Source organism: Octodon degus, unplaced genomic scaffold, assembly GCF_000260255.1.
Source record: "Octodon degus isolate 3935 unplaced genomic scaffold, OctDeg1.0 scaffold00186, whole genome shotgun sequence".
Taxonomy (NCBI): Eukaryota; Metazoa; Chordata; class Mammalia; order Rodentia; family Octodontidae; genus Octodon; species Octodon degus.
In genome coordinates this window covers 1,300,980-1,323,323 of record NW_004524762.1, presented here as the reverse complement: position 1 = coordinate 1,323,323, position 22,344 = coordinate 1,300,980, and the positions used below count along the sequence as shown (strand labels likewise).

Sequence of the window (22,344 nt, the reverse complement as noted above, 5' to 3'; positions counted from 1 at the left end):
AATCCCAGGAATCTTTGTCCATAATTGGAAACGCTTGGGCCATGCCAGGACTTCACAAATTTGGGGCATGGTAAGCTTTTGTTTGAGCTTTTAATCCAAACCAGTAGTCAATCCATTACCACCATGTATTTTGGAACATTTTCACTTATCTTTCAGGATTCGTTGGTAATTTTAGTTACATTTTGTGACATGCTATAATAATTGTCTACCAGTGCCATGGACATAGCTTAGCGGTCTAAGCACCCACCTAGGTAAACAAAGGACCCAGGTTCAATCCCTGGTATCACATGCCATGCTGGCCCTTCCGTGAGCATGCAGAGCCAGTCACCAAGACTGGGCATGGTGGTGCACACCTGCAATCCCAGTGCTGGGGAGGCTGAAACAAGAGGATCACTATCAGTCCAAGTTGCATAGTGAGACCTTGTACCAAAAATACATTAAAAAATTAAAAAGTAGAAATAATTGTCCACTACATGAATGAGTTTCTAGAGTGGAGACCAGTTGGTTGGGTCATGGATCTTCCAACTCCCAGACTGCACTCCTGAGCACTCTGACTGGCCCCTGGCATTTCCATCACCACATCTCTCGCTTGTGTAGCAAGTGCATTTCTCTCCTGTTGGACTTAAGATCCCTGAGTGGATACCCTGAATTTTTGCCATTTTATGACAATCTACCTATACATGGTAGAGACTCAAAGAATGCTTATTCCATAAATAAGGGACTGATTTATCCAGATAATTTTAGCCAAATATTGTATACTTTTTACTCACATTTCAAGGAAAGCGCTTATTCCACTGAGCCATCTCCCCGGCCTTACTCACATTTCAAGATAAAGACAAATCTCCTCCTTTCTAGATACAGCAAGATAATCGCCTCAGTTTTCCATGCATGCTTTTGCTATGAGATTATTACCATTACACAGTATTGGGGAAATGAGATACTAGTTATCTTCTCTCGAGAAAGTAACAATAGTTCTTGTAAAAAATAATTCATTATCAAATTAAGCCTCCTTTCTAAGAATTCAGAATTCTCATCAGGTGGGAATGACGATCCCAGCTGGAAGAATGTAAGAGGTGACAACTGAGTAAGATGGTGATTAATGCCACCAGATTGTACAGTTGCATGGCTATATCTGTCTACAGTGTGGTAAACGTGGGAGTTGGCAGTGCAGAGAGACTGCAGAGGCCCACTTGCTGGTGTCCCACTGCCACCAGTGATGAGTCCTCTCCGTGGAGGATGCCGAGCTCACAGGCGGGGCACCACTGGAAAACAGCTGTTTCACATAGAGGGCTAACTTGAGTTTTCCCAGCATTTATCCCCACCGGTCTGCATTATGTCCTGGTGAAAACCTAAGCTCAGCCTCCCCTCTTTCAGGAATAGCCTCCTCTCCTGTACACAGCCTCTCTTTCCCAAGTGAAACTTCCCCTCCGCCCTCTTGATCATCCCAGACTTTCTGTGGAGCCACTTTGGTTTCTCAGTATGGTGTCAAATTGGTCGCAGTACTTCGAATTAGTGTAGAAGTCCATCCTAATGTTAGAGTGCCTGAGACTACCCAAGGTTTGTCACTCATATACTATTGATCAACATGAACTATTACTGCCTTTGGTTACCAAATGACAGGGCTACTTCCAGCACTGACTTACAGCATCACTGTTTATAATTTTTGATTTCCCTCCAGGGTATACGCCAACATCTTAGGAGGTCAGTACTCAGATCAAGCTGGCAACAGAGTAAGAGCTTGGCAGTGGTCAAGTTCCATCACTTCTTCACCCCTCGTTTCATTTAAACCCATCTTCTTGGCTTTGAACCATAATATTGGGATTTGCATCTTAGAGCAAGACAAGATTTCCATCACGTTTTCTAGCAATGGGCCAACAGGCAACCATCAGGGTTGGAACCAAAGTAAAGGCAGGCGCATGATTAATATACTTCAAAGCATTTAACTAATAACAATAAAATAACTTTTGTTAACATTATTGTTAATATGTTATACATAATCTATAGTCCACTAAGAATTTTGAAATTTAATGAAAAATGCACAGTGAAAGTTTCATAGTGAAGCAAGGCAGGCTTACCATTTCTTTTCTCCTGAAATTCCTTTTAATTCAGACTTGAATCCAAATGCTGCATGTGTGTTTACTCTGTGACTGAGTAGTGTTACTTGGAAGGTTTTAAGATTCATATTCCATCATACTCTCTTCTGCTATGGCAGAAAAACTCTGGGCTGGGCTAGGTGTCATGAACTTTAATCAGACACGCAAGGCCAAGCCTAAGCCAGCCTCCTGGGAGCTACCTCCCAGAGCTCAGACACTTGCGACTGGTCAGTGACAAGCACATACCTCTGAATTCTCCACCAGCTTGCTCGGTCCCTGTGCTCGCCGACTCGGGCTGCCTTTGTTCCTTCTCCCTGTGTCCCTAACCCTGCCATCCCTAGTGCCTGGCTAAAGGCCCTGTGCTGTGCCCTCTCAGTGGCTGGCAGTCGTATACAGTGGGTGAAGACAGAAGCTTCGCAACCCAGTTCCTAGTTTCAGTCCTCATCTCTGCCACCCTCTCAGACAAGGAATTGAATTTGAGCTTCAGGTTCTCATCCATCAACAGGGTAATGATTCCAACCTCACATGTTGCTGTGCACATTCAATAAGCAGGTACTAAGTGTGATGCTTGAATACTCAGTGAGCAGTAACCAGGGGCAGACAGAGATGGAAATAGAGATTACAGTGTTTCTGAACACATAGATAACACATAGAGACACTTTCAGCAAGTTCCCTTTGACTCTGAGGACCTCTGTTTAATGCATTTTTAAAATTTTATTTATGGGCTGGAGAGATGGCTCAGTGGTCTAAAGCACCTACTCAAAACAAGCTTAGCAAAGCACAGGGACCACGGTTCAATCCCCCAGCACCACATGCCAGCCAGCCCCGCCCCCTGGTGGGCTGAGCTGGCCACACACACATACACACACACACACACACACACACACACACACACACACACATAAATAAATAAATAAATAAAATTTAGAAACCAAGGCCTCTCGGGGGCCTGGCCCTAGCTCAGGCCTTTAAGTGGCTGCTTCCACAAAGCTGTCAGCCTCAGGTTGCTGGAGTTTGAACCTCACACCTCTCCTGCTGGCCAAAAGTGCCCTGAAGGCATTCGAGGAAAAAAAAAAAAAAAAAAAGAAACCAAGGCCTCTCAAGGCCGGGGAGATGGCTCAGTGGAATAAGCGCTTCCCTGGCAAGCGCAAAGGCCTGAGTTCAATCCCCAGTTCCGAAAAAAAAAAAAAAAATTTTTTTTTTTTTTTCTGTACTGGGGATTAAGCTCAGGATCTTGTGCTTGTAGGCCCTGTTTAATACATTTTTAAGGGAAGAGTTTCCTGCAAACTTCATGAGTGTATTCAACTCCCTGAAACCTATATTTTTAAGTGTATGGAAATATGACTTCAATATTTAGCACAGGCAGGATAGCCAATGGCTATCGCACACCAAAAAGATGTCAGATTCAGGAACACAAAGTGACAGTCCACAATGTGCTACACACTCAATCTAGCCACTATCATCAGGTGTTTAGGCACGAGACAAAATTCAAGCTTCTTTCTAGGCTAGGCTCTTATAGTATCATCTCCTTTGTTGCATTATATCATTCTAAGTATGTATGCTGTGCTCTCTCCTCCTCTGTGTCCTTTTTCTCTTCCTCTTCACTGTTTTTTGTTAGTTTTTAGTTTGTAGTAGTACTCATCACCCAAGAGTTAAAAACATATTACAGGGCTATTCTGCATGTTTGTAGCAGCACAGTTCCTAATAGCTCATTCTCAGAAGTCTCCCAGAGCCAGAAGGTAGACACCTCATCGCTCTGAGCACCCTCACTCAGCTCTTTAGCACATTCTATGTCATCCACTTCTAATAAAGTCTTCTCACATCTCTTTATTTTCTAAAAAAAAAAAAAAAATGAATGGATAATGAGAATGTACAGTGTGTGCATTATAGAGCAGGACTCCGGAAAAGATAGAGATAAACTTGAGTCATTTGTAGGATGGTGGGTACATCTTGAGATGATAATGTTAAGCACCACAAGCACAGGCCCCACCCCCGGGTATGCTGAGCCAGAGACCAAGTTCGGGCGTGGTGGCAAACGCCTGTAATGCCAGTGCTGGGGAGGCTGCAAACAGGAGGCTCACTATGAGTCCGAGCTGCGTAGGCAGACTCTCTACTAAATACATACATGAAAAAAAAAAGTTAAGTGAAATAAATCAGATGCACTAAGCTTAAATATTGCATAGTTTATCTTATATAAAAAATCCAAAATATAAATGACTTAAAGAGAAACATAAAAGACTGATAATCAGAAAGAGGGAGACAGATCTTCTGCAAATGGGAAAAGAACCAGGAGCAGGAGTGAGGGAGAAGGGAAGAGGCAGGGGAAGTAAGAATTCAGATGTGTTATGGATGTGTGCCACCTGCCCACGCTGATCCTGAGCTTCCTTTCTCTCTGCTGCGAAGCTGCCGCACCCCGAGGAGATCCCGGTCCTCTGGTACCTGAGCGGAGAGGACCTTCTGCTGCTGGCCAGTATAATAAAGATTCGATGGCTGTTTCATAAGCTAGAAGGATGCATGAATTTTCCCTCAAGCCAGATTTGGGAAAAATTAAAGCAGCCTACCTACCTTTCTTCACTTTCTCTAAAGCTGATTGCCCTCTGTCAGAATCTTACAACAATTCTAGACATAGTAAGTGAAAATATTTAAAAAGAATAATGATGCCTCCATTTTCTCAGAGTTGCTTTTCCTTTTTGTGTGCATGGGGGTGGAGGTGGTCACTGGAAAGGCTGATTGGTTTTTTTGTTTGAGTGTTCCAAATGATAAGGGAATACCGGAGATTGCTGGCTTATAGGTCTAGAACACATCCTGGGTCACTACTGGCTTGACTTCTTGGTTGGAAAAGTAACTAGCTACTCACTAGGAAGCGAGCAAATCAGCAAAGTGTTGGTGTCTATTGAAGAACAGACAGCCCAGAGGGAGTAGGTGTTGGCCAGTCCCCTGGAGAGCTGGCAAGGAAAAGCCCCGCTGGCCTTCAGGAAGGCCAGAGGGAGAGGAAGTGAGGGAAGCCACAAAGTCACCACGGATGATCTTAGCTGCCCGGAGTGCCACTGAAGACTGGTAGGAAATCTCCCAGAAGTCCTGCAGCATCTGTCACTCCATAGGGCTGGAAATGAAAGAAACCACCACATGCCTGTATAGCTCCTTCTCCTGAACAAAGGCTCCTCCCCCTCAGCTACCTTGCCAACACTTCAGGCAGATGCCTCTTGGTGGGGAATCACTTGAGAAGCAGCTAGCAAAGCTGCAGAAAATTACGTATTTCTCCACTTCCTGGGTTATGGCGGAGGGAAGAGGGATATTGCTGAATCCCCTCACTCAGGTTGACCTAGAAGAGCAGAGCTGAGAGTTGGGGTGTAGGGGCTAAAAGCCCACAAGGTACACCTGAACCCTGCAGCTCCTGCACTTCTGCGACTTAGTTCTATGTCTTTTGAGAGGAAGAGATGCAGTCTGAAGGGACAGGGGTATATCACGTTTGGCACTAATATGTAACAACAGGGATTCAACTTACCCACTGCTCATAACATAATCATTCATACAAAACCATTTATTTTCCTAACAAGGCTCAATGGAAAGGAAAACACTAAGTGGAAGCAAGGAGAATTCCACATTGCGGTGCTGCTAGAAGAGGGACCTGGTTCTTGTGACTGAACCATCAGTTACCTCTTCTCCCATCCCCGGTGCCTCTCGTTAGCCTGTTTGTAGGAACTGCATTAATAATGAGGACTGTTTTGTCCTTTTTTTTTCATTTCCATTCTTCCTAATCCTCATTTCTATCTTTGTGAAAAAGCATAGTCCTGGTAAATGTCTTTTAATGCTATATCTTAATGCTAAATGTCTTTTCTTTTTTGCCTTAGCTTTTTCCTTCTAACTGTTGAGTGACCTTTTAATTTCCATTAGGTAAAATAGATGTATTAAATTGATTGATCTAATATATATCTGTATAGCTCTAAAACAAAAAATCACTTCACAACAAAACCATAATTAAAATCTGTGGTTTTTACTTCACTAAAAACTACTTTTAGGGGTTGGGGGTTGGGGAGATGGCTCAGTAGAATAAGTGCTTGCCTAGCAAGCTCAAGGGCCTGAGTTCAATCCTCGCTTGTGCTTGCCAGGGAAGAACTTATTCCACTAAGCCATCTCCCCAGCCCCAAATTATCTTGATTTTAATAAATTATTGTCACATGTGCTAAAAATATACGTTGCTTTTTTAACATTTTATTAAATATAAAAATGTTTCCTAAAGAGAAAATATGGATGCCACTCAACTTACACTAGTTTAGTGTCACAATTTTTCAGGTTTGTGCTGGTCCAAAAGCGATAAGCATTCAGTAGGTGCTGCACTTAGAAATTTGAATTCTGGCTTTTGTTCCCCTGGGCTAGCAGTGAGCAGGACAATATTCTTTGGAGACACTGGGCAGCTGTGAACCGCAGCTGCAGAGTCAGCCTCATAAGCAGTAGGATCAGCAGCTGAGTCTACGGTGGACAGCCAGTATTCGGGGATACTGCATTTAGTATTTTTTCATTGCATCGTGTCTCAAAATGCCCAAGTATGTGCTCATGAGCTATAAAACACTTCATTAGCAAAGAGGCTTTGTGTGGGCAGGCAAGATAGCTCAGCAGGCTAAAGCATCTACTTAGGCAAGCTCAGGGACCGTCATTCAATCCCCCACACCACATGCCACTCCAGCCCCAGGGCAGCCTGAGCCTGCCAGAGTCCAGGCGTAGAGGCACACGCCTCTAATCCTGGCACTGGGGAGACTGAAAGCAGGAAGATCACCACAAGTCTGAGTTGTGTAGTGAGACCCTACAACAACCCAATACAAAAAAAAAAAAAAAGGCTTTCAGCTTTCGGCTAGGAGGAGGCTAAGGTGCAACTTTCTTCGGTCGTCCCGAATCCGGGTTCATCCGACACCAGCCACCTCCAGCATGCCGCCCAAGTTCGACCTCATCGAGATTAAAGTCGTGTACCTGAGGTGCACTGGTGGTGAAGTTGGCGCCACGTCTGCCCTGGCCCCCAAGATCGGTCCCTTGGGTCTGTCTCCAAAAAAAGTGGGGGATGACATTGCCAAGGCAACTGGTGACTGGAAGGGCCTGCGGATCATGGTGAAGCTGCCCATTCAGAACAGACAGGCTCAGACTGAGGTGGTGCCTTCTGCCTCTGCCCTGATCATCAAAGCCCTCAAGGAGCCACCAAGAGACAGACAGAAGCAGAAAAACATTAAACACAGCGGAAATATCACTTTTGATGAGATTGTCAACATTGCCCGACAGATGCAGCACCAGTCTTTAGCCAGAGAACTTTCCAGAACCATTAAGGAGATCCTGGGGACCACCCAGTCTGTGGGCTGCAACGTGGACAGCCAGCACCCTCATGACATCATAGAGGACATCAACAACGGCGTTGTCGAGTGTCCAGCTAGCTAAGAAGCAAAAGAAAATATATCAATAAAGAGATGATCTGACAACCAAAAAAAAAGAGGCTTTGTGTTAGATTTTGCCCAACTACAGACTTACAGATGGTCTGGAGCATATTTAAATTGGGCTAGATTAAACTCTGGTACTTTGTTAGGTTATGTATATTAAATGTATTTTCATCTTAAAATATTTTCAACTTATGATGAGTTTGACCAAGATATAACTCCATTAGAAATTGAGGGTCATTTACCTGTCTGCACTGTTGGTGTCATATTTCAAAGCAGTTATATTTATTCAATGTAAACTCTTCTAGCTCTAAAGCTGTCATGTGGTAATATTACATTGAGGAAAAACTTGATATATTTTTCCTGAAGTAAATGTTAAATTACTGATGCACTTAAAGCTTAATGTGGAGCCAAGCATAGTGGGTCTCATAAGGTTTCATATCCTAAAAGAAGAGAATGTCAAGATAAAGCACCCATTTACAAGCTAAGCAGAATGCCCAGCCCAGCTAGCCAAATTGCCCCCAAGAAGCCCAAATAACCCAAGCCAAAAAGAGGAAAACATCACAGGATGTCAAAAATAGAAAAGAAAAAAAAAAAAAAAGGGAAGGTCACTAGGCAACATGAATACAAGATAAGGACCTGTTGGTCACCTGTATTATCTGGGGGAGTCAGTCCTGGCATTCTCATTGAAACACCCCGCAGAGATGGAAACAAGCGACTTCTCTAGATTTACAAACTACAGATTTGAAAATCTTCTTTTTAATTGTTCACCTTTGCCAGATTTAAGCTGGGGATGTTCCCAGGAGGTCTGGCTAGACATGTTAAAAAAGGAAAACATGTATGCTTATGACAAGAATTTCGAAGTTCTGCACTGTGACCTAGAGCCACGGATGAGATCGATACTTCTAGACTGGCTTTTAGAAGTATGTGAAGTATACACACTTCCTAGGGAAACATTTTATCCTGGACAAGACTTTTTTTTTTTGATAGATTTATGTTGACACAAAGGAATACAAATAAAACATGCTTCCACTTACTGGAATTACTTCACTATTCATTACTTCCAAACTTGAGGAAATCTATGCTCCCAACTCCCAAGAGTTTGCTTATGTCACTGATGGTGCTTGCAGTGAGGAGGACGCTGTAAGGATGGAACTCACTATACTAAAGGCTTTAAAGTGGGAGATTCACCCTGTCACAGTCACCTCCTGGTTACCTCTCTTTCTCCAAGTTGATGCTCTTAAGGTTGCTTCTAAAGTACTTCTACCTCAGTGTTCTCAGGAGACCTTCATCCACACAGCCCAGCTTTTGGACCTGTGTATTCTAGCTGTTGACTGATTAGAGTTCCAGGACAGAATACTGGCTGCAGCTGCCCTGTGCCATTTCACCTCTATTGAAGTGGTCAAGAAAGCCTCAGGTTTGGAATGGGACATTTTGGAATGTATACATTGGATGGTGCTTTTGGTCAGTGTAGTAAAAAGCGCTAGTCCAGTGAAGCTGAAGACTTCTAAGAAGATACCGATGGAAGACAGACATAAAATCCAAATGCATACAAATGATTTGGTCCTGCTAGGTGAAGTCATTTTATATAGACACCTTCAGGAAAGGAGACAGCTGTCACCAGTTTGCGACAGAGGCATTATGACACCACCAAAAAGCACAGAAAAGCCACCAGGAAAACACTAAGCAAACAAGTTGGAATTGAACAATATTAGCTTGAATCTACTAAAGTTTTACAAGAATACACCTTTGATTATCATTGCCAACTCAGACATTACACTGCCATTCTTTGATTTGAAAACACTTAAGATTGGCACTAAAGAAGTGTACTTGCTGGGTTAGTTGTTAAAGAAGCAGCAGGACATGTTTACAAAGGGACTTCATTTCTAGGGTTAGTGGACAGAAGCCAACCACAATTTACGCCATGGCAATTGTTTTTTGTTTTTGTTTTTGTTTTTTTAGATCAAGTGTTACTGTATTTGTCTGTCTTGATAAATGGGACTTTTATCACTGACTTTTTAGACTAGGTAAGTCCTGCCTAACCGAGTACATTAAGTGATGCAGTACTCTGAATCTAGCTTTTAGAGCCGTAAATTCCTATACCCTTGACTAGTGCAATTTGGTTTTTGAAAATAAAAATTTAAATTTGTTTTTCAAAAACTTAGTTTCGTAATAAGGTGACTTATCTAAAGCTGTTGTAGGAAGCTATTATAAAACTTGCCCTTTATAAGTGGTAAAATTAGTTGTTAGCTAGTCTGACTTATATTTTTAATCAGTACATCCATCCATGAATATGATGTTTAAACAGCTCTAAACAGTGGGGTACAAAGAAATTGTACCAAGACAAATGCTGTGGCTCCTACTTGGGGCTTTATTAGGCATAGGGTTGCTTTATCATAACTTCTTTTGTATATCACAATTTGGGTGAAAAACTTAAGTACCTTTTCAAACTACTGATATGACAAGGTCACCTTACTACTCTAAGATACTAGTGTAGATTTTTTTAAACTTAGCATGACTAAGGCTTTATTTGTATTTCCAAAACTGTTAAAGGTCTGCTTTAAATTCCTACATTATGAGATGCAACAGCATCAAAAGTGAAAGTTTAACATTTGCCCTAAATTTCTATTTTCTTAAGACAGAAAAATATCAAATGTGTACTGACTTCTAGAAATCTATTCATTAAAAAAAAAAAAAAAAACCTGACATGGAGTTGGCTATATAAAAACTAGCTACTATTTTAAAATAGCATAACTATTTTAAAGTAGATTTAAGTAGAAAGTTATATCAGACTGCTAGTTACCAGACATGTAAACCTCTTCTACCTTTGAAGAAACTGTAAATTAAAGCTATTGTTATGGTATGAAGTCTTCTATATAGTTTTTGTTTTTAAATAAATTTTTCAGTATTTTGTCTGAAAACACCACTAAATGTGTTCATAAGCATTATATAAATAAGCTTTTAATGCTATTTTTAGTCCATTGTTTAAAAAGAAAAGTGAAACATTTTTAACAGCTTCGAAGGAAAAATATAGCTTAAAGAAGTATTGTCTCTTTTTATTCCTGACCTCAGGATTATGAATTATTATTTTCTTTATATGTTATTTAATTTACACGTTTTGGACGGACAAAATGGTCATCTTTTGAGAATATATAAATGAATCTCAACATTACTGGTGGGTTAAGACGTTTTGCTCCAGGTAAACACGGCAGCAAAGTGTGTTTGGCAAAGCCATATGGGGATTAAGACGTCAAAAGTATCTCCAGAGTACTTACCTGCACAAATTTCTTGGAATATACAAGTAAAAATGATTTAGGCTACACTTCGTTAGTAGCTTTTCTTGCTAACAAAAATACTGCCAACTCTTTGTAGATAATTTGGAGATTATAGGAACATACAGAGATTTGTAAAACATGCATAATCCTGACAACAGGGATCGCCATCTTTCTGCTGTTTCTGTCCAGTCCCTGTTCCATGTTTGTGTTTGTGTATGGGTGTTGTGTTGTGTTTTTAGTTTCAAGTGAATAAGAATTTTCAAAGACAGGAAATTCAGTGCATTTGTATTCCCAACAGGCAGCCATAGAAAATTAAACTATTGTAGAGCTATAAAATAGGCCAACTAAATAAAGGCCCATTACTTGTTAGTAAGCTGGAAATAAAGTATCTCTCAAAAGTGTTGGGATTTACTATTAGTTTATTTAAAATAAATTAATAGGGCTGGAGAGGTAGCTCAGCGGTGTAAGGGCCTGCCTGGCAAGTAGAAGGACCAGGGTTCAGTCCCCAGTACTGCATGTTGTCCTGGCCCCAAAACCCTGGGCACATGTGCCGCCCAGTGAAACCCAGTATGGTGGTGCAGGCCTGTAATCCCAGCACTTGGGAGGCTGGGACAGGAGGATCACTGTGAGTCTGAGCTGTGTAGCAAGACCCTGTACAAAATAAATAAATAAATAAATAAAAATTAATAAAGCTAAGGCTGTTAAGAGTCTAAATTGCTCTAAAAAATGGATTTAAATTAATAACATTTGGAATGCCCCATATTTAGAAGCAAATGTTATATATTTTTCTTCTTTCTTTCTTCTTCTTAATCTTTTATTTATTTGGTACAGGGTCTCGCTATGCAGCTCTGACTTGTAGTGCTCCTCTTGTCTCAGCCTCCTGGTTTCGATGGCTGGCATGGCATACCCATGGCTCCCGGGCCAGCATGGCATGCAGGACTAGGGAGCAAGTAAGCTTGCCAGGCAGGCACTTAGCAGCCAAGGTATCTCCCCAGCCTGCAAGTGTTATATTTTAGTATTTTTTTTAAATTAAGGACACCGGATAGCTCAGCGGATTAAAGTGCCTGCTTAGGCAGATGCAGGGACTTGGGTTTGATCCCCAGCATTCAATATGCTAAGATGGGGATAGAGACTGGGAGTGGTGGCACACACCCATAATCCCTTGCTTGGGAGGCTGAAAACAGGAGAATCACCAAGAGTCCAATGTGTGTAGTGAGACCCTGTAGACCCTGTACTAAATACATTAAAAAAATAAATTAATAAATAAATGAATTAAGGGCACCAAAAGTTGAGATATAGCTAGGTGGTAGATCACTTGACCAAGCATGTTTGAGGCCATGTGTTCAATCCCAGTGTCACCAAAAAAGGCAGCCACGTGTGGAGGTACATGCCTATAATCCCAGCACTTGGTAATCTGAGGCAGGAGAACCACTGCAAATTTAAGGCCAGCCTGGACTACACATAAGTTCAATATCAAGAACTATATACTAAGACCCTCTCTCAAAGTGCAAAAAACAAATTTTTTTTAAAAAGATGAGGAATAGCAGATTTTACTTCAGACCAAGTAATTTTATCCTGGTATTCTATTGTTTTACTTCCCTTCAACTCAGTAACTACTATATACATATTTTTGCTTATGTTCTATCTTATTCCTCAAATGATGCATCTTTCAGGGATATATTTAACATAAAAATAATTGTAAAATAGCTGAACATAAATATTTTAAAAATACACAAAATGAGGGGGGAGATTATTTTCAAAATACATCCTACAAGGACTACCATCTTTGGTACAGTTGAGAGACAATAATCTGTAATGGAAATGTACCACCAAATGACTAGGGCATCCCTAAATTCCACCTTTCCTTTTCTCCTATAACAGAGGGAAATCCAGGATTGAGGAATACCCTGACGTAAGCCCACTATGGCTAGAATGTGCTGTGTCCCCTCTGGAAGTCCTGCTGCAGGACAATCCTCATTTTGAGGTAGTAAGAAGGTAGAAACTTAATTTGACAATGGTGTTCTGAAGTTGGCATTCAGGAGGAAGCTAGGGTCAGATGATGTCAGTACGCTGACACTCCTGTGACTGAATACTGGTGGCCTAGTGAGACAGGGAGAAATCACACGTACTCATGCTCTCATTCTCTGTCTTGGGACTCTGCCATCACAAAATGTGGCCCCTAGATTTTGGACCAGAACACTGAGTCATATCAACCTCTTTTCTTTATAACTTAACCGGTCTGTAGTATTGTGTATTAGCAACATAGAACAGATGAATACAGAGCCAAACTAGCAAACCAAAGAGGCACAACAAAAATGACTGTGTGTGTCCACAGGCTAGTAAGAGAACCATTAAAGGTCTGTAGCATGGCTTGTGGTACCCAACAGCATTAGATAAGCACAGAGGAGTTTGGGGAGAAACATGTTCCTATTTGCATCCTCTTTGCATATACATGTTACGAGACTAGTACTAAGAAATAAAAATGGCAGTTAAGGTCTGTCCACATCCTTCAGAGTTAATGCCTAGTCACGTTATTTTCAATGCCCTTGACTGTTAGGCAGGACTACACACCAGAAAGCACGTGGCTTCTTGATGTCTTGTTCGGTGAGAGTATCTTAGCACCTGCCAACATTTGAATGAAGTAATGAACAGACAAGTGATGTGCAATCTCTTGTCAGGCCCATGCATGGTCTTGGAGCAAAATTCTGGGTGTACCTACTGCTCTATTCAGTATTTGGTAATAGGCTCATTAACTGCTAAACTAGTGTAGTGAGACTAGACTACAATGGGCTCATCTCGAAGCTTAGTATCAGCTTTAGTCTGTTTATAGAAAGCCTGGTTTTCTTTGGAGCCGAGCTGCCACTGATAGTTCTATCAGAAATGTGGGGCCAGCCAAACAGCTCAGTGGATTTAAGCACCAGCCAGCAGACGCAGGGGCTGGGGTTCAATCCCAGTCTGCCATGCCAGCCCCGCCCACGGGGCATGCTGAGACAGCAATTGAGACTGGGCATGAGGGCAGGCGCATGTAATCCCAGCTCTTTGCTGAACACAGGTGGATCACTATGAGTCGGATCTATGTAGTGAGACCCTGTAGACCCTTACTAAAAAATACAAAAAGAAAAAAGAAAAGAAAAGAAATGTGGCTGGTCCACTCTTTATATAAACCGCATGTATTAATACCCAAGTACTCATTTCAAGTCTCTAGAGTTCACTCCACTTACTCAAGTATTTATCTGTTTAATAAACATTTAATCAATGCTAATTTTGTACGAAGTAGTGATACAAAGCTAGAAATCAGGGTGCCTTGTCCTTAGGGCGAAGACACTATAGCAAAACCATGAGGTAGCTGTAGTGGCAGAAAGAAGTGCAGGGAGAACCAGCAGGAGAGCTCTGGTCCTACCAGGGAACCAGATGTCACGTGCGCATGGTGGGAGGCAGGTGCAAGGGAGGCAGTGAACCAGAGGACCCACTTCTGAATAATCGTCGGATTTCCTTCCTGGAAATTATGTAAAGCTTCAGTACGCTGACCGGACGCAAGAGCCACAGGTGACTCAAATGACCACCAGATCCCAATGCACAGACGATAAGTAAATGAATACGTATGTGTTCAACTCCTGGAGGAGCTGCTCATACCACCTGGTCAGCAAGAAAGTGCCAGGGACAATGCAGGCAAAACCCTATCCCTGGTCAACAGTTATGGAGGCCACAGTGACCTGCAGGAAGCTGGTGTAAAATGATGGAATCCAGGCAACCCAGGCCTCGAGGGCGGGGGCACAAGGCCTGGCTTTAATACAAAGGGAGAGAGTCTGTAGGTGAGATCTTGGGGCATGCCGGAGACAGCCCTGTACAGAGCCACTGCTTAGGGTTCTGTCAAGATCCTCTGAGTTTGCACTAATCTATGCACCAATGCCAAAAGCTATGGCTGGAATGTGACTGCTGAAGAAGTGACAGGAAAGGGTGACACGTTGGCCTTGGAGAGAAGGTGCCAAAGTGGACATTCTTCACTATGTACAAATTTAACATATGCAAATCACTTTTTATTTTTTGAGACAAGGTCTCCCTGTATAGTTCAAGCTGCAATTGAACTCACTGTGTAGCCCAGGCTGGTCTCAAACCTATGGAGATCCTCCTACCTCAGCCTCCCAAGTGCTGGGATTATAGGGGTGTGCCATCATGCCTCACATTTGTGATAGCAAGACAAGAAAAGTTCACCAACAGAGGAGGAAAGTCCTGCTAGGACGTAGCAGGGAAAACGAATGAACTACAATTACCTAAGCAATGTGAACTAGTGAAAAAAAAAAAATCTTCATTTTAAATGAAAAGGTAAATACATTAAATATCATTCTATTTATATGAAGTTGTAAAGCATGCAAAATGTTCTCACAGATCACTCAGGTAGTAAACCTCCATGGGAAAAGTACAAACGAAATGCAGCGGAGTGCCTACAGCAAGTGCCGAGCTGGCCCATGGCAGTAGAGGTGTGCGTGAGGGGGAGGGGGCTTTGGCTACTTCCTAAGCAAGGCGTTAAGTGCGTGGACCTTTATCAAGTATTCTATAGTTTAAATATCTAAAATTATTCTGCTTGCTTTTTTATATAACTAGCCAGAAGCAAGCAGGCACACAAGGGATACTGGACACCACTCTATGTCAGCAGAGATTCTTGCTGAATTCATGAAAGTGAAGCAAAGGTTGAATTTAGAAATTTCTCTTTTCCTATCTAAAGAACATGTAAAACCGCTAAATATATTTGTATCTTTTAAAAATTCTATCCTGACAACATTCCCCAGAGCCAGACATGGTGCCTGCCGTCCAGCAGTGCAGAGGCTGAGACAGGAGGAGGACTGGGAGTTAAAGGCCACCTGAATTATATAGCAAGACCTGTCCCAAGAAACAAACACATAATAAAATAAAGAAACTAACTTCTCAGAGTCTAGTAGCTTACCCAGTCTGGGCTACCATAGATTATGGCACAGCACAAACACGCATGAGGAATGAGAGCGGAGGCCAGCCTGCCAGCTCAGGGATGGGAACCTCCCAACCCAGTCTTTCTCAACAGACTAGGAAATGACCTTACCAGTTGGTATAGCTTGTGTCCAGCTGTCACCCCAAAGCCTCATGCAATCTTAGATGGGGATTTTTCAGAGGTGTCTGAATCTAGTGTGTGATGCTGGGATTAAGGATGTGTGATTGAGCCCACTGATCGGTTTGGTCGATTTCTGGCTGGGACTGAGGGTGTGAATGCTACACCTGTGCTAAGGCGGGTAGCCTGCATATGACATAAGGATCCAGAATATGGATCAACTGACAATGTATGATTTATCTTAAGTTTAAACAGTTGCACAAAGTGTAATTTCCAATGCATTGTAAATCTTGACATTTTGAAATAAAACACTACTTTCATGAGTAATCCAATAGACTGTAAATGCCATGGTAACATACCTCCCATTATCAATTTTTAAAATAGTCTGGCAAAGAAAAAAGTATACATGCTTCCAGAAAAGAAAAATAGTATAATGGCGTCACCCTCATTTGGGGGACCCCAGAGAATGCTGTACATCACAGAAAGCCCACTGCACTGCCAGTCCTTAGAAAAGAAATTGAAAACGCATGCGCAGCAACCCATCTCAGTGACCCAGGTTCCCCAGCAGCAGTGGCTGGATGCCGACAGTCACCATTTTGAGCACCTCCTGTAACTGTGGAGGCCAAAGGTCATGTATTCCTCTCATGATGTCTCAATAAAGTCAGTATTAAAATATTTAACAAGCTTTTCCTGAGGTGGACTCTGTATATGAACTTGTTTGTGTGTCTGTGTGTGACTGGGGATTGAACTCAGGGGTCTTGTGAATGCTAGACAAGCACTCTACCACTAAGCTAAGTCAGAAAGCTTGCAACATTTTTTTCTAAACATGTTTTCATTCTATTTCTTCCAACTAGATTGGACTGTGATACTTTTTTTTTTTTTTTGTACTGGGGATTGAACTGAAGACCTTGAACTTTCCAGGCAGGCACTTATGCTGCTGAGCTATCTCCCTGGACCCGGACTGTGGTACTTTAAAAAAAAAAAAAGCCAGTTCAGCCTGCCCTGGGGGTGGGGCTGGCACAGCATGTGGTGCCAGGGATCGAACCTTGGTCCCTGCACTTGCCTAAGCTTGCCTAAGCAGGTGCTTTAGTCTGCTGAGCTATCTCACCTATACTTGAATGAATTGTATGGCATGTGAACTTTATCTCAATTTATTTATTTATTTATTTTTTTTTTTGGACACAGAGTCTCTATGTAGTTCAGGCCAGCCTTGGACTTACTAAGTAGCCCAGTCTGACCTTGAACTTGCAGTGATCCTCCTGCGTTGGCCTCCTGAGTGTTGGATTATAGGCCTGAACCATCATGTCTGGCTCTGACACAATTTTTAAATATTTCAAACACATTTATAATTTTAAAACTCCACATTTTCAAAAATTGTATTGGTGCACATTACAGAGGATAGTGGGTTTTGTTCTGCATATTCACACATGCATATAATATACTTTGCCTATTCTCCTTCCATAACCAACATCCTCTTCCTTTCCCTCATGCCCTTCCTTTCCTAAGTCTCCCTTCACTTTCCTGTAATCATTTCGTTTTAATGTATTTGGTCTTAGCACGCAGCTGAGACTCATAGTGACCCTCCCGTTTTCAGCCTCCCCAGCACTGGGATTATAGGCATGCGCCACAACACCCAGACTTGATGGCTCAGAGTGCCCAGGGGCAGGGCCGGTGATGCATGTGGTGCTGGGGATCAAACCCCGGTCCCTACACACTTAGTCCTCGGAGCTATCTTACTGGCCCCTCCACATGAGAGAAAACTCGTGCTATGTGACTTGAATCTGGCTTATTTCATTTAACATGATGATCTCTGGGGCTGGTGAGATGGCTCAGTGGTCTAAAGCACCTACTTAGAACAAGCTAAACTAAGCAAAACACAGGGACCGCGGTTCAATCCCCCAGCACCACATGCCAGCCAGTCCCGCCCCCTGGTGGGCTGAGCTGGCCACACACACACACTAAATAAATAAATAAATATTTAAAAAAAAAAAAAAAAACACATGATGATCTCCATTTTTATCCATTTTCCTGCAAAATTTATTCTCGATGGCTAAACAATACTCCACTCTGCATATAATCACGTTACTTATCCAGTCATCCAATGACAGGCACCTCGGCTGTTTAGTGTCTTACCCGCCATAGACTGCTGCCAGAAACATGCATCTGCTGGGGTTTCTGCAGCAGCGGCACTGCACGCATGCCGCAGCAGGCTACTGTTACCACCGAGAGCTCTAAAAGATTCATTGTCATTGCTCTGTAGTGTGCTGACAGTTCTTTAGTTCTTTGGGGAATATATCAAGGAGTGGGATAGTTAGATTACAAGGTAGCTCTTACTTTCAGCTTTTTCTGTGGAACCTCCATAACGTTCTCCACAGTGATTGCACTAATGCACAGTCCTACCTGCAGTGAGGAAGGGCTCCTTTTTTAAAATTATTTTTTATTGTTTTTTGAGACGGGGTCTCCTATGCAATTCAAGCTGGCCTTGAGCTCACTTCATAGCCCAGGATGGCTTCAAACTCCCAATAATCCTCTTGCCTCAGCCTCCTGAGTGATGGAATTATAGGTGTGCACCACTATGCCCAGCTAGCTGTTTTCCGTATTCTTAGTAACCAGCCCTCCGACTGGGGGGAGATGGAGTCTCAGGGTGTTTTTTTCCTTAATGACTAAAGATGTTGAATATTTTTTCCACGCACTTATTGGCCATTTGTACTTTTTAGAAGAATGTTCAATTCATTTACCCATCTACTGATTGAGCTGAGTTAATTATTTTTTATATTCATGATAGCCATTCTTACTGGGATGAGATAGATTCTCAGCGTAGTTGATTTGAAAACATTTTTTTTTAAAGAATTTTATTTATTTATTCAGTGTGTGTGTGTGTGTGTGTGTGTGGCCAGCTCAGCCCACCTGGGGGCGGGGCTGGCTGGCATGTGGTGCTGGGGATCAAACCGCGGTCCCTGTGCTTTGCCAAGCTTGTTCCAAGTAGGTGCTTTAGACCACTGAGCCATCTCTCCAGCCCTCCTTGAAAACATTTTTTAATCACTATTTTCAAATACTGTTTTATTCTCTCCCTCTGAGATTCTAGTCACATTTTCTTATAATGGTACCTCGCAGGACACTGATGAGCTATTCACTATTTTCAGTCTGTTTTTCTCACTTCCACTTGCATAATTTCTTTTTTAAAATTATTTATTTGTGTGTGTGTGTGTGTGTGTGTGTGTGTGTGGCCAGCTCAGTCCACCAGGGGGTGGGCTGGCTGGCATGTGGTGCTGGGGGACTGAACTGTGGTCCCTGTGCTTTGCTAAGCTTGTTCTAAGTAGGTGCTTTAGACCACTGAGCCATCTCACCAGCCCTCCACTTGCATAGTTTCATGCAACTTTTCTTTTGTTTTACCTTCAAGTTCACTGATCATTTTTCTTTTCTTTTTTTTTTTTTTTTGTGGAACTGGGAATTGAACTCAGACCCTTGTGCTTGCTGGGGAAGTGCTTATTCCACTGAGCCATCTCCCCAGCCCCTGATCTTTTCTTAATATGTAATCTTCTAAGCCACAGTGAATTATTCAAATAAAATACTGTATTTTTCTTGGCTAGAATTTAAACCTTTCTCTCACCACTGTCTTCATGGTTTTGAGTATTTGTATGCAATTACTTTAAAATCTTAAACAGTTCTATCATCTGTCATTTCTGTTGGTTTCTGTTAACATTCCATTTTCTTTTTGCTACATTTATTATATTTGTACAGGCTTGACACTGCAAATTCTATGTTGAAGAGTAATAAATTTGTTATGCTCTTCCAAGTGTATAACACTTTCTTCTGTTTTGAGTCAGGGGAAAAAAAACTGACAAATGAAAAAAAAAAAAATCAAAAACAGAAAACTGTTTCTCTACTCACCTACACTCTGAAGCAATCTGCCTGGACTTAGTATTAGATCCCACAAGGTTCAGACCAGACCACCCAATTTTGGGCACTAATTGCAAATCTTGGATCACCTGTGCTTCCGGCCAATTGGATACATAAATCAGGGGTTTCCATGACCCTCTCAAATAAACTATTTTTAGGATGGCTCACAGAACATGGGAAGATACTTACATTTATCTGTTTATTCTAACAGATACAATTCAAGAAGAGCTTGATGAAAGATGCACAAAGCAAGGCATTTCTGTGTGTATGTGCATGTGAGCGTGTATGTGTGTGGCATGCACGTGCATACATGCGCTCTCAGGGTGTGTCACTTTCCCAGCAACCCAGTTCTAAGTTTGTTCAGCTCTTACTATAGCGCTTCATTGCCACGATCCCTTTTCCCTCCCTGGAGGTTGGCAAGTGTGGCTGAAAGCGCCAGCTCTCTAATCACATGGTCTTTCTAGTTATCAGTTCCCTGCCGCTATCTGGGGACCCCACCCGAATTCATCATCACAAGGGACTCTTCACTAATAGCAAAAGACATCATTCAGGAAATTTCAAAGCTTTTAAAAGACTAGAACTTAAGGACCAAATATATATAACTATTTTGCTTTTTTTTTTTTTGTACAAGGTCTCACTATGCAGCTCGGACTCATAGTGATCCTCCTGATTTCTGCCTCCCTAGTGCTAGGATTACAGGTGTGCACCACCACGCCTGGCCCCCATCACCAGCTCAGTGCACCCCAGGGCAGGGCCAGTGTGGCATGCGGTGTCAGGGATCCAACCCTGGCCCCTGCACTTACCTAAGCAAGCACTTAGTCCACTGAACTATACCACTGGCCCTGCTATGCTTATTTTTAAGATTGTTGATGATAATGCTCATGCAGACTTCTGTGGTTTCTTTCTTGTAAAACTCCCCCCTTGATCACCATTTGCCATGCAAATTCTAACCGACTTTTTTTTGTTCCAGGAATTAAAGTCATGACCTTGCACTTGCTAGACAGGCCCTCTGCCGCTGAGCTATATCCCTGGCCTTAGCCATCTTCTTAAACTCCCATCTTCTCACCTTGAACAGGTAACAGTACTGTGCTTGGCATCTTCCTCTCTGTACCTTTGAGTGAGAAGTGTCTCTGTTATAGACTGATCTGTTATCCTAAGAACCACTAAAATTTCATGTGACTGTATTTGGAAACAGGGCCTTCAGAGAGGTGACTCAGGTCAGGTGAGGTGGTAGAGAGGCTCCAATCCACAGGACTGCTGTCCTGAGAGAGGCCAGGATACTCCTGTCTTCCCTCACCATGTAGAACAGACACAAACGGAAGGCTGTACCTAAAAACGAAGGCCTTCGTCAACAAGCCTGAGAGGCCTCACCAGAAACCAACCCTGACCACCTTTTGATCACGGATTTCTGGCTTCCAGACTTGTGAGATGAATTTGCTGCCTAAGCCACCTGAAAGCACTCTGGAACAGCCACGCTAATGACTAACCTACCCTCCAAAGAAAAATTTGGGTCATAGGTCCATACTTGGTTCATAGCAGGTATCTGGGTTATCGTGGTTATCTAGGCTCTGTACTGCCTGTTGCTTTATCACAATGATGAATATCTTTCAGCTAAATGGATTTCAGAAATTTCTGAGAATAGTATTGGGAGTTTTTTTTTTTTTTTTTTTTTTTTTCCCACAACCAGGGATTGAACTCAGGCCCTTGCGCTTGCCAGGGAAGCGCTTATTCCACCAAGCCATAATACTGGGAAATTAAACTCCATCAGAGGTACCCTTAAGAAACCTCCAGTCAACAAGATAAAGAAGTAGTAAAATTCTAGTGAGGAATGGTGAAAATAAATGGCACCATTCTATTAATAATAATAATAAAAAGGAAATCTCCAGTCAAATGCCCATTATGTTCCCAGAGAAAGACAAGTGCACTTTGCCCTCTGGGTAAGGAATCCTACATACACAAAGCAGCCCAATAGATGCTTGCAGATCTCAAGCTTCAGCAAGATAGGATTTATAGGTCTTATTCATATTTGTATTGAGAACATTAAAGTTTTCATTTGATCTAAAGAAAGGAGCCAGCTTAACTTCTATAACACAATTTTTCTTGTAATGAGGAGTTAGTCCCCTCATAGCTAAGATCAATGTCCTTGAAATGATCATAGGGCATACTGTGTATTGTCCCCAATGGTTCAATGATAGGATCAACTGGGACACAAAAAACAAGGTTGGCTTCTTAGAAAAATCAAGAAAAAAAATCATCATACTAAACTACTATACATTTAACGGCAGTGAATTTCATGTTAAGTCAAAAATAAGGTGTTTTTATCCAATGTGCAGATAATAGAAACCAAAAGGAATTTAAATTACACTCAAAAGTTACCATCTAGCTGGGCACGGCGGTATGTGCCTGTAATCCCAGCATTTGGGAGGCTGGGGCAGGAGGATTATTCCAAATTTGAGACAAGCCTGGGCTACAAAGTAATCTCAAGGCCAGCCTGAACTGCACAAGTGAGACTGTCTCAAAAAGACCAAGAAAAAAAAAAAAAAGTTATCCTCTAAATTATAAACAAAAAACTTTGAATT

The 22,344-nt window shown here is 42.1% G+C and overlaps 2 protein-coding genes and 1 pseudogene across 2 annotated transcripts in view; all 3 read left to right on the top strand.

The window, feature by feature from the left end:
* Window positions 1-5,965, top strand: part of Erich6 (glutamate rich 6) — a 45,528-nt gene extending 39,563 nt beyond the window's left edge. The window contains 4 exon segments of the mRNA XM_012517520.1: window positions 1,679-1,853; window positions 1,855-1,908; window positions 4,497-4,721; window positions 5,945-5,965. Of these exon segments, the coding sequence (XP_012372974.1) occupies window positions 1,679-1,853; window positions 1,855-1,908; window positions 4,497-4,721; window positions 5,945-5,965 (475 nt within the window).
* A 968-nt stretch (window positions 5,966-6,933) lies between these two features.
* On the top strand, window positions 6,934-7,552 carry LOC105743919 (60S ribosomal protein L12-like). Its single transcript, XM_012517529.2, has one exon. It carries the CDS (start codon window positions 7,017-7,019, stop codon window positions 7,512-7,514), a length of 498 nt encoding a protein of 165 aa, XP_012372983.1. The 5' UTR covers window positions 6,934-7,016; the 3' UTR covers window positions 7,515-7,552.
* Window positions 7,553-7,966: 414 nt separating this feature from the next.
* Window positions 7,967-9,196, top strand: LOC101584895 (annotated as a pseudogene).
* Window positions 9,197-22,344: the final 13,148 nt, after the last annotated feature.

Bases quoted from the DNA above. Each gene is read 5' to 3' on its own strand.
- LOC105743919 (XM_012517529.2), top strand. From the start codon at position 7,017: ATGCCGCCCAAGTTCGACCTCATCGAGATTAAAGTCGTGTACCTGAGG.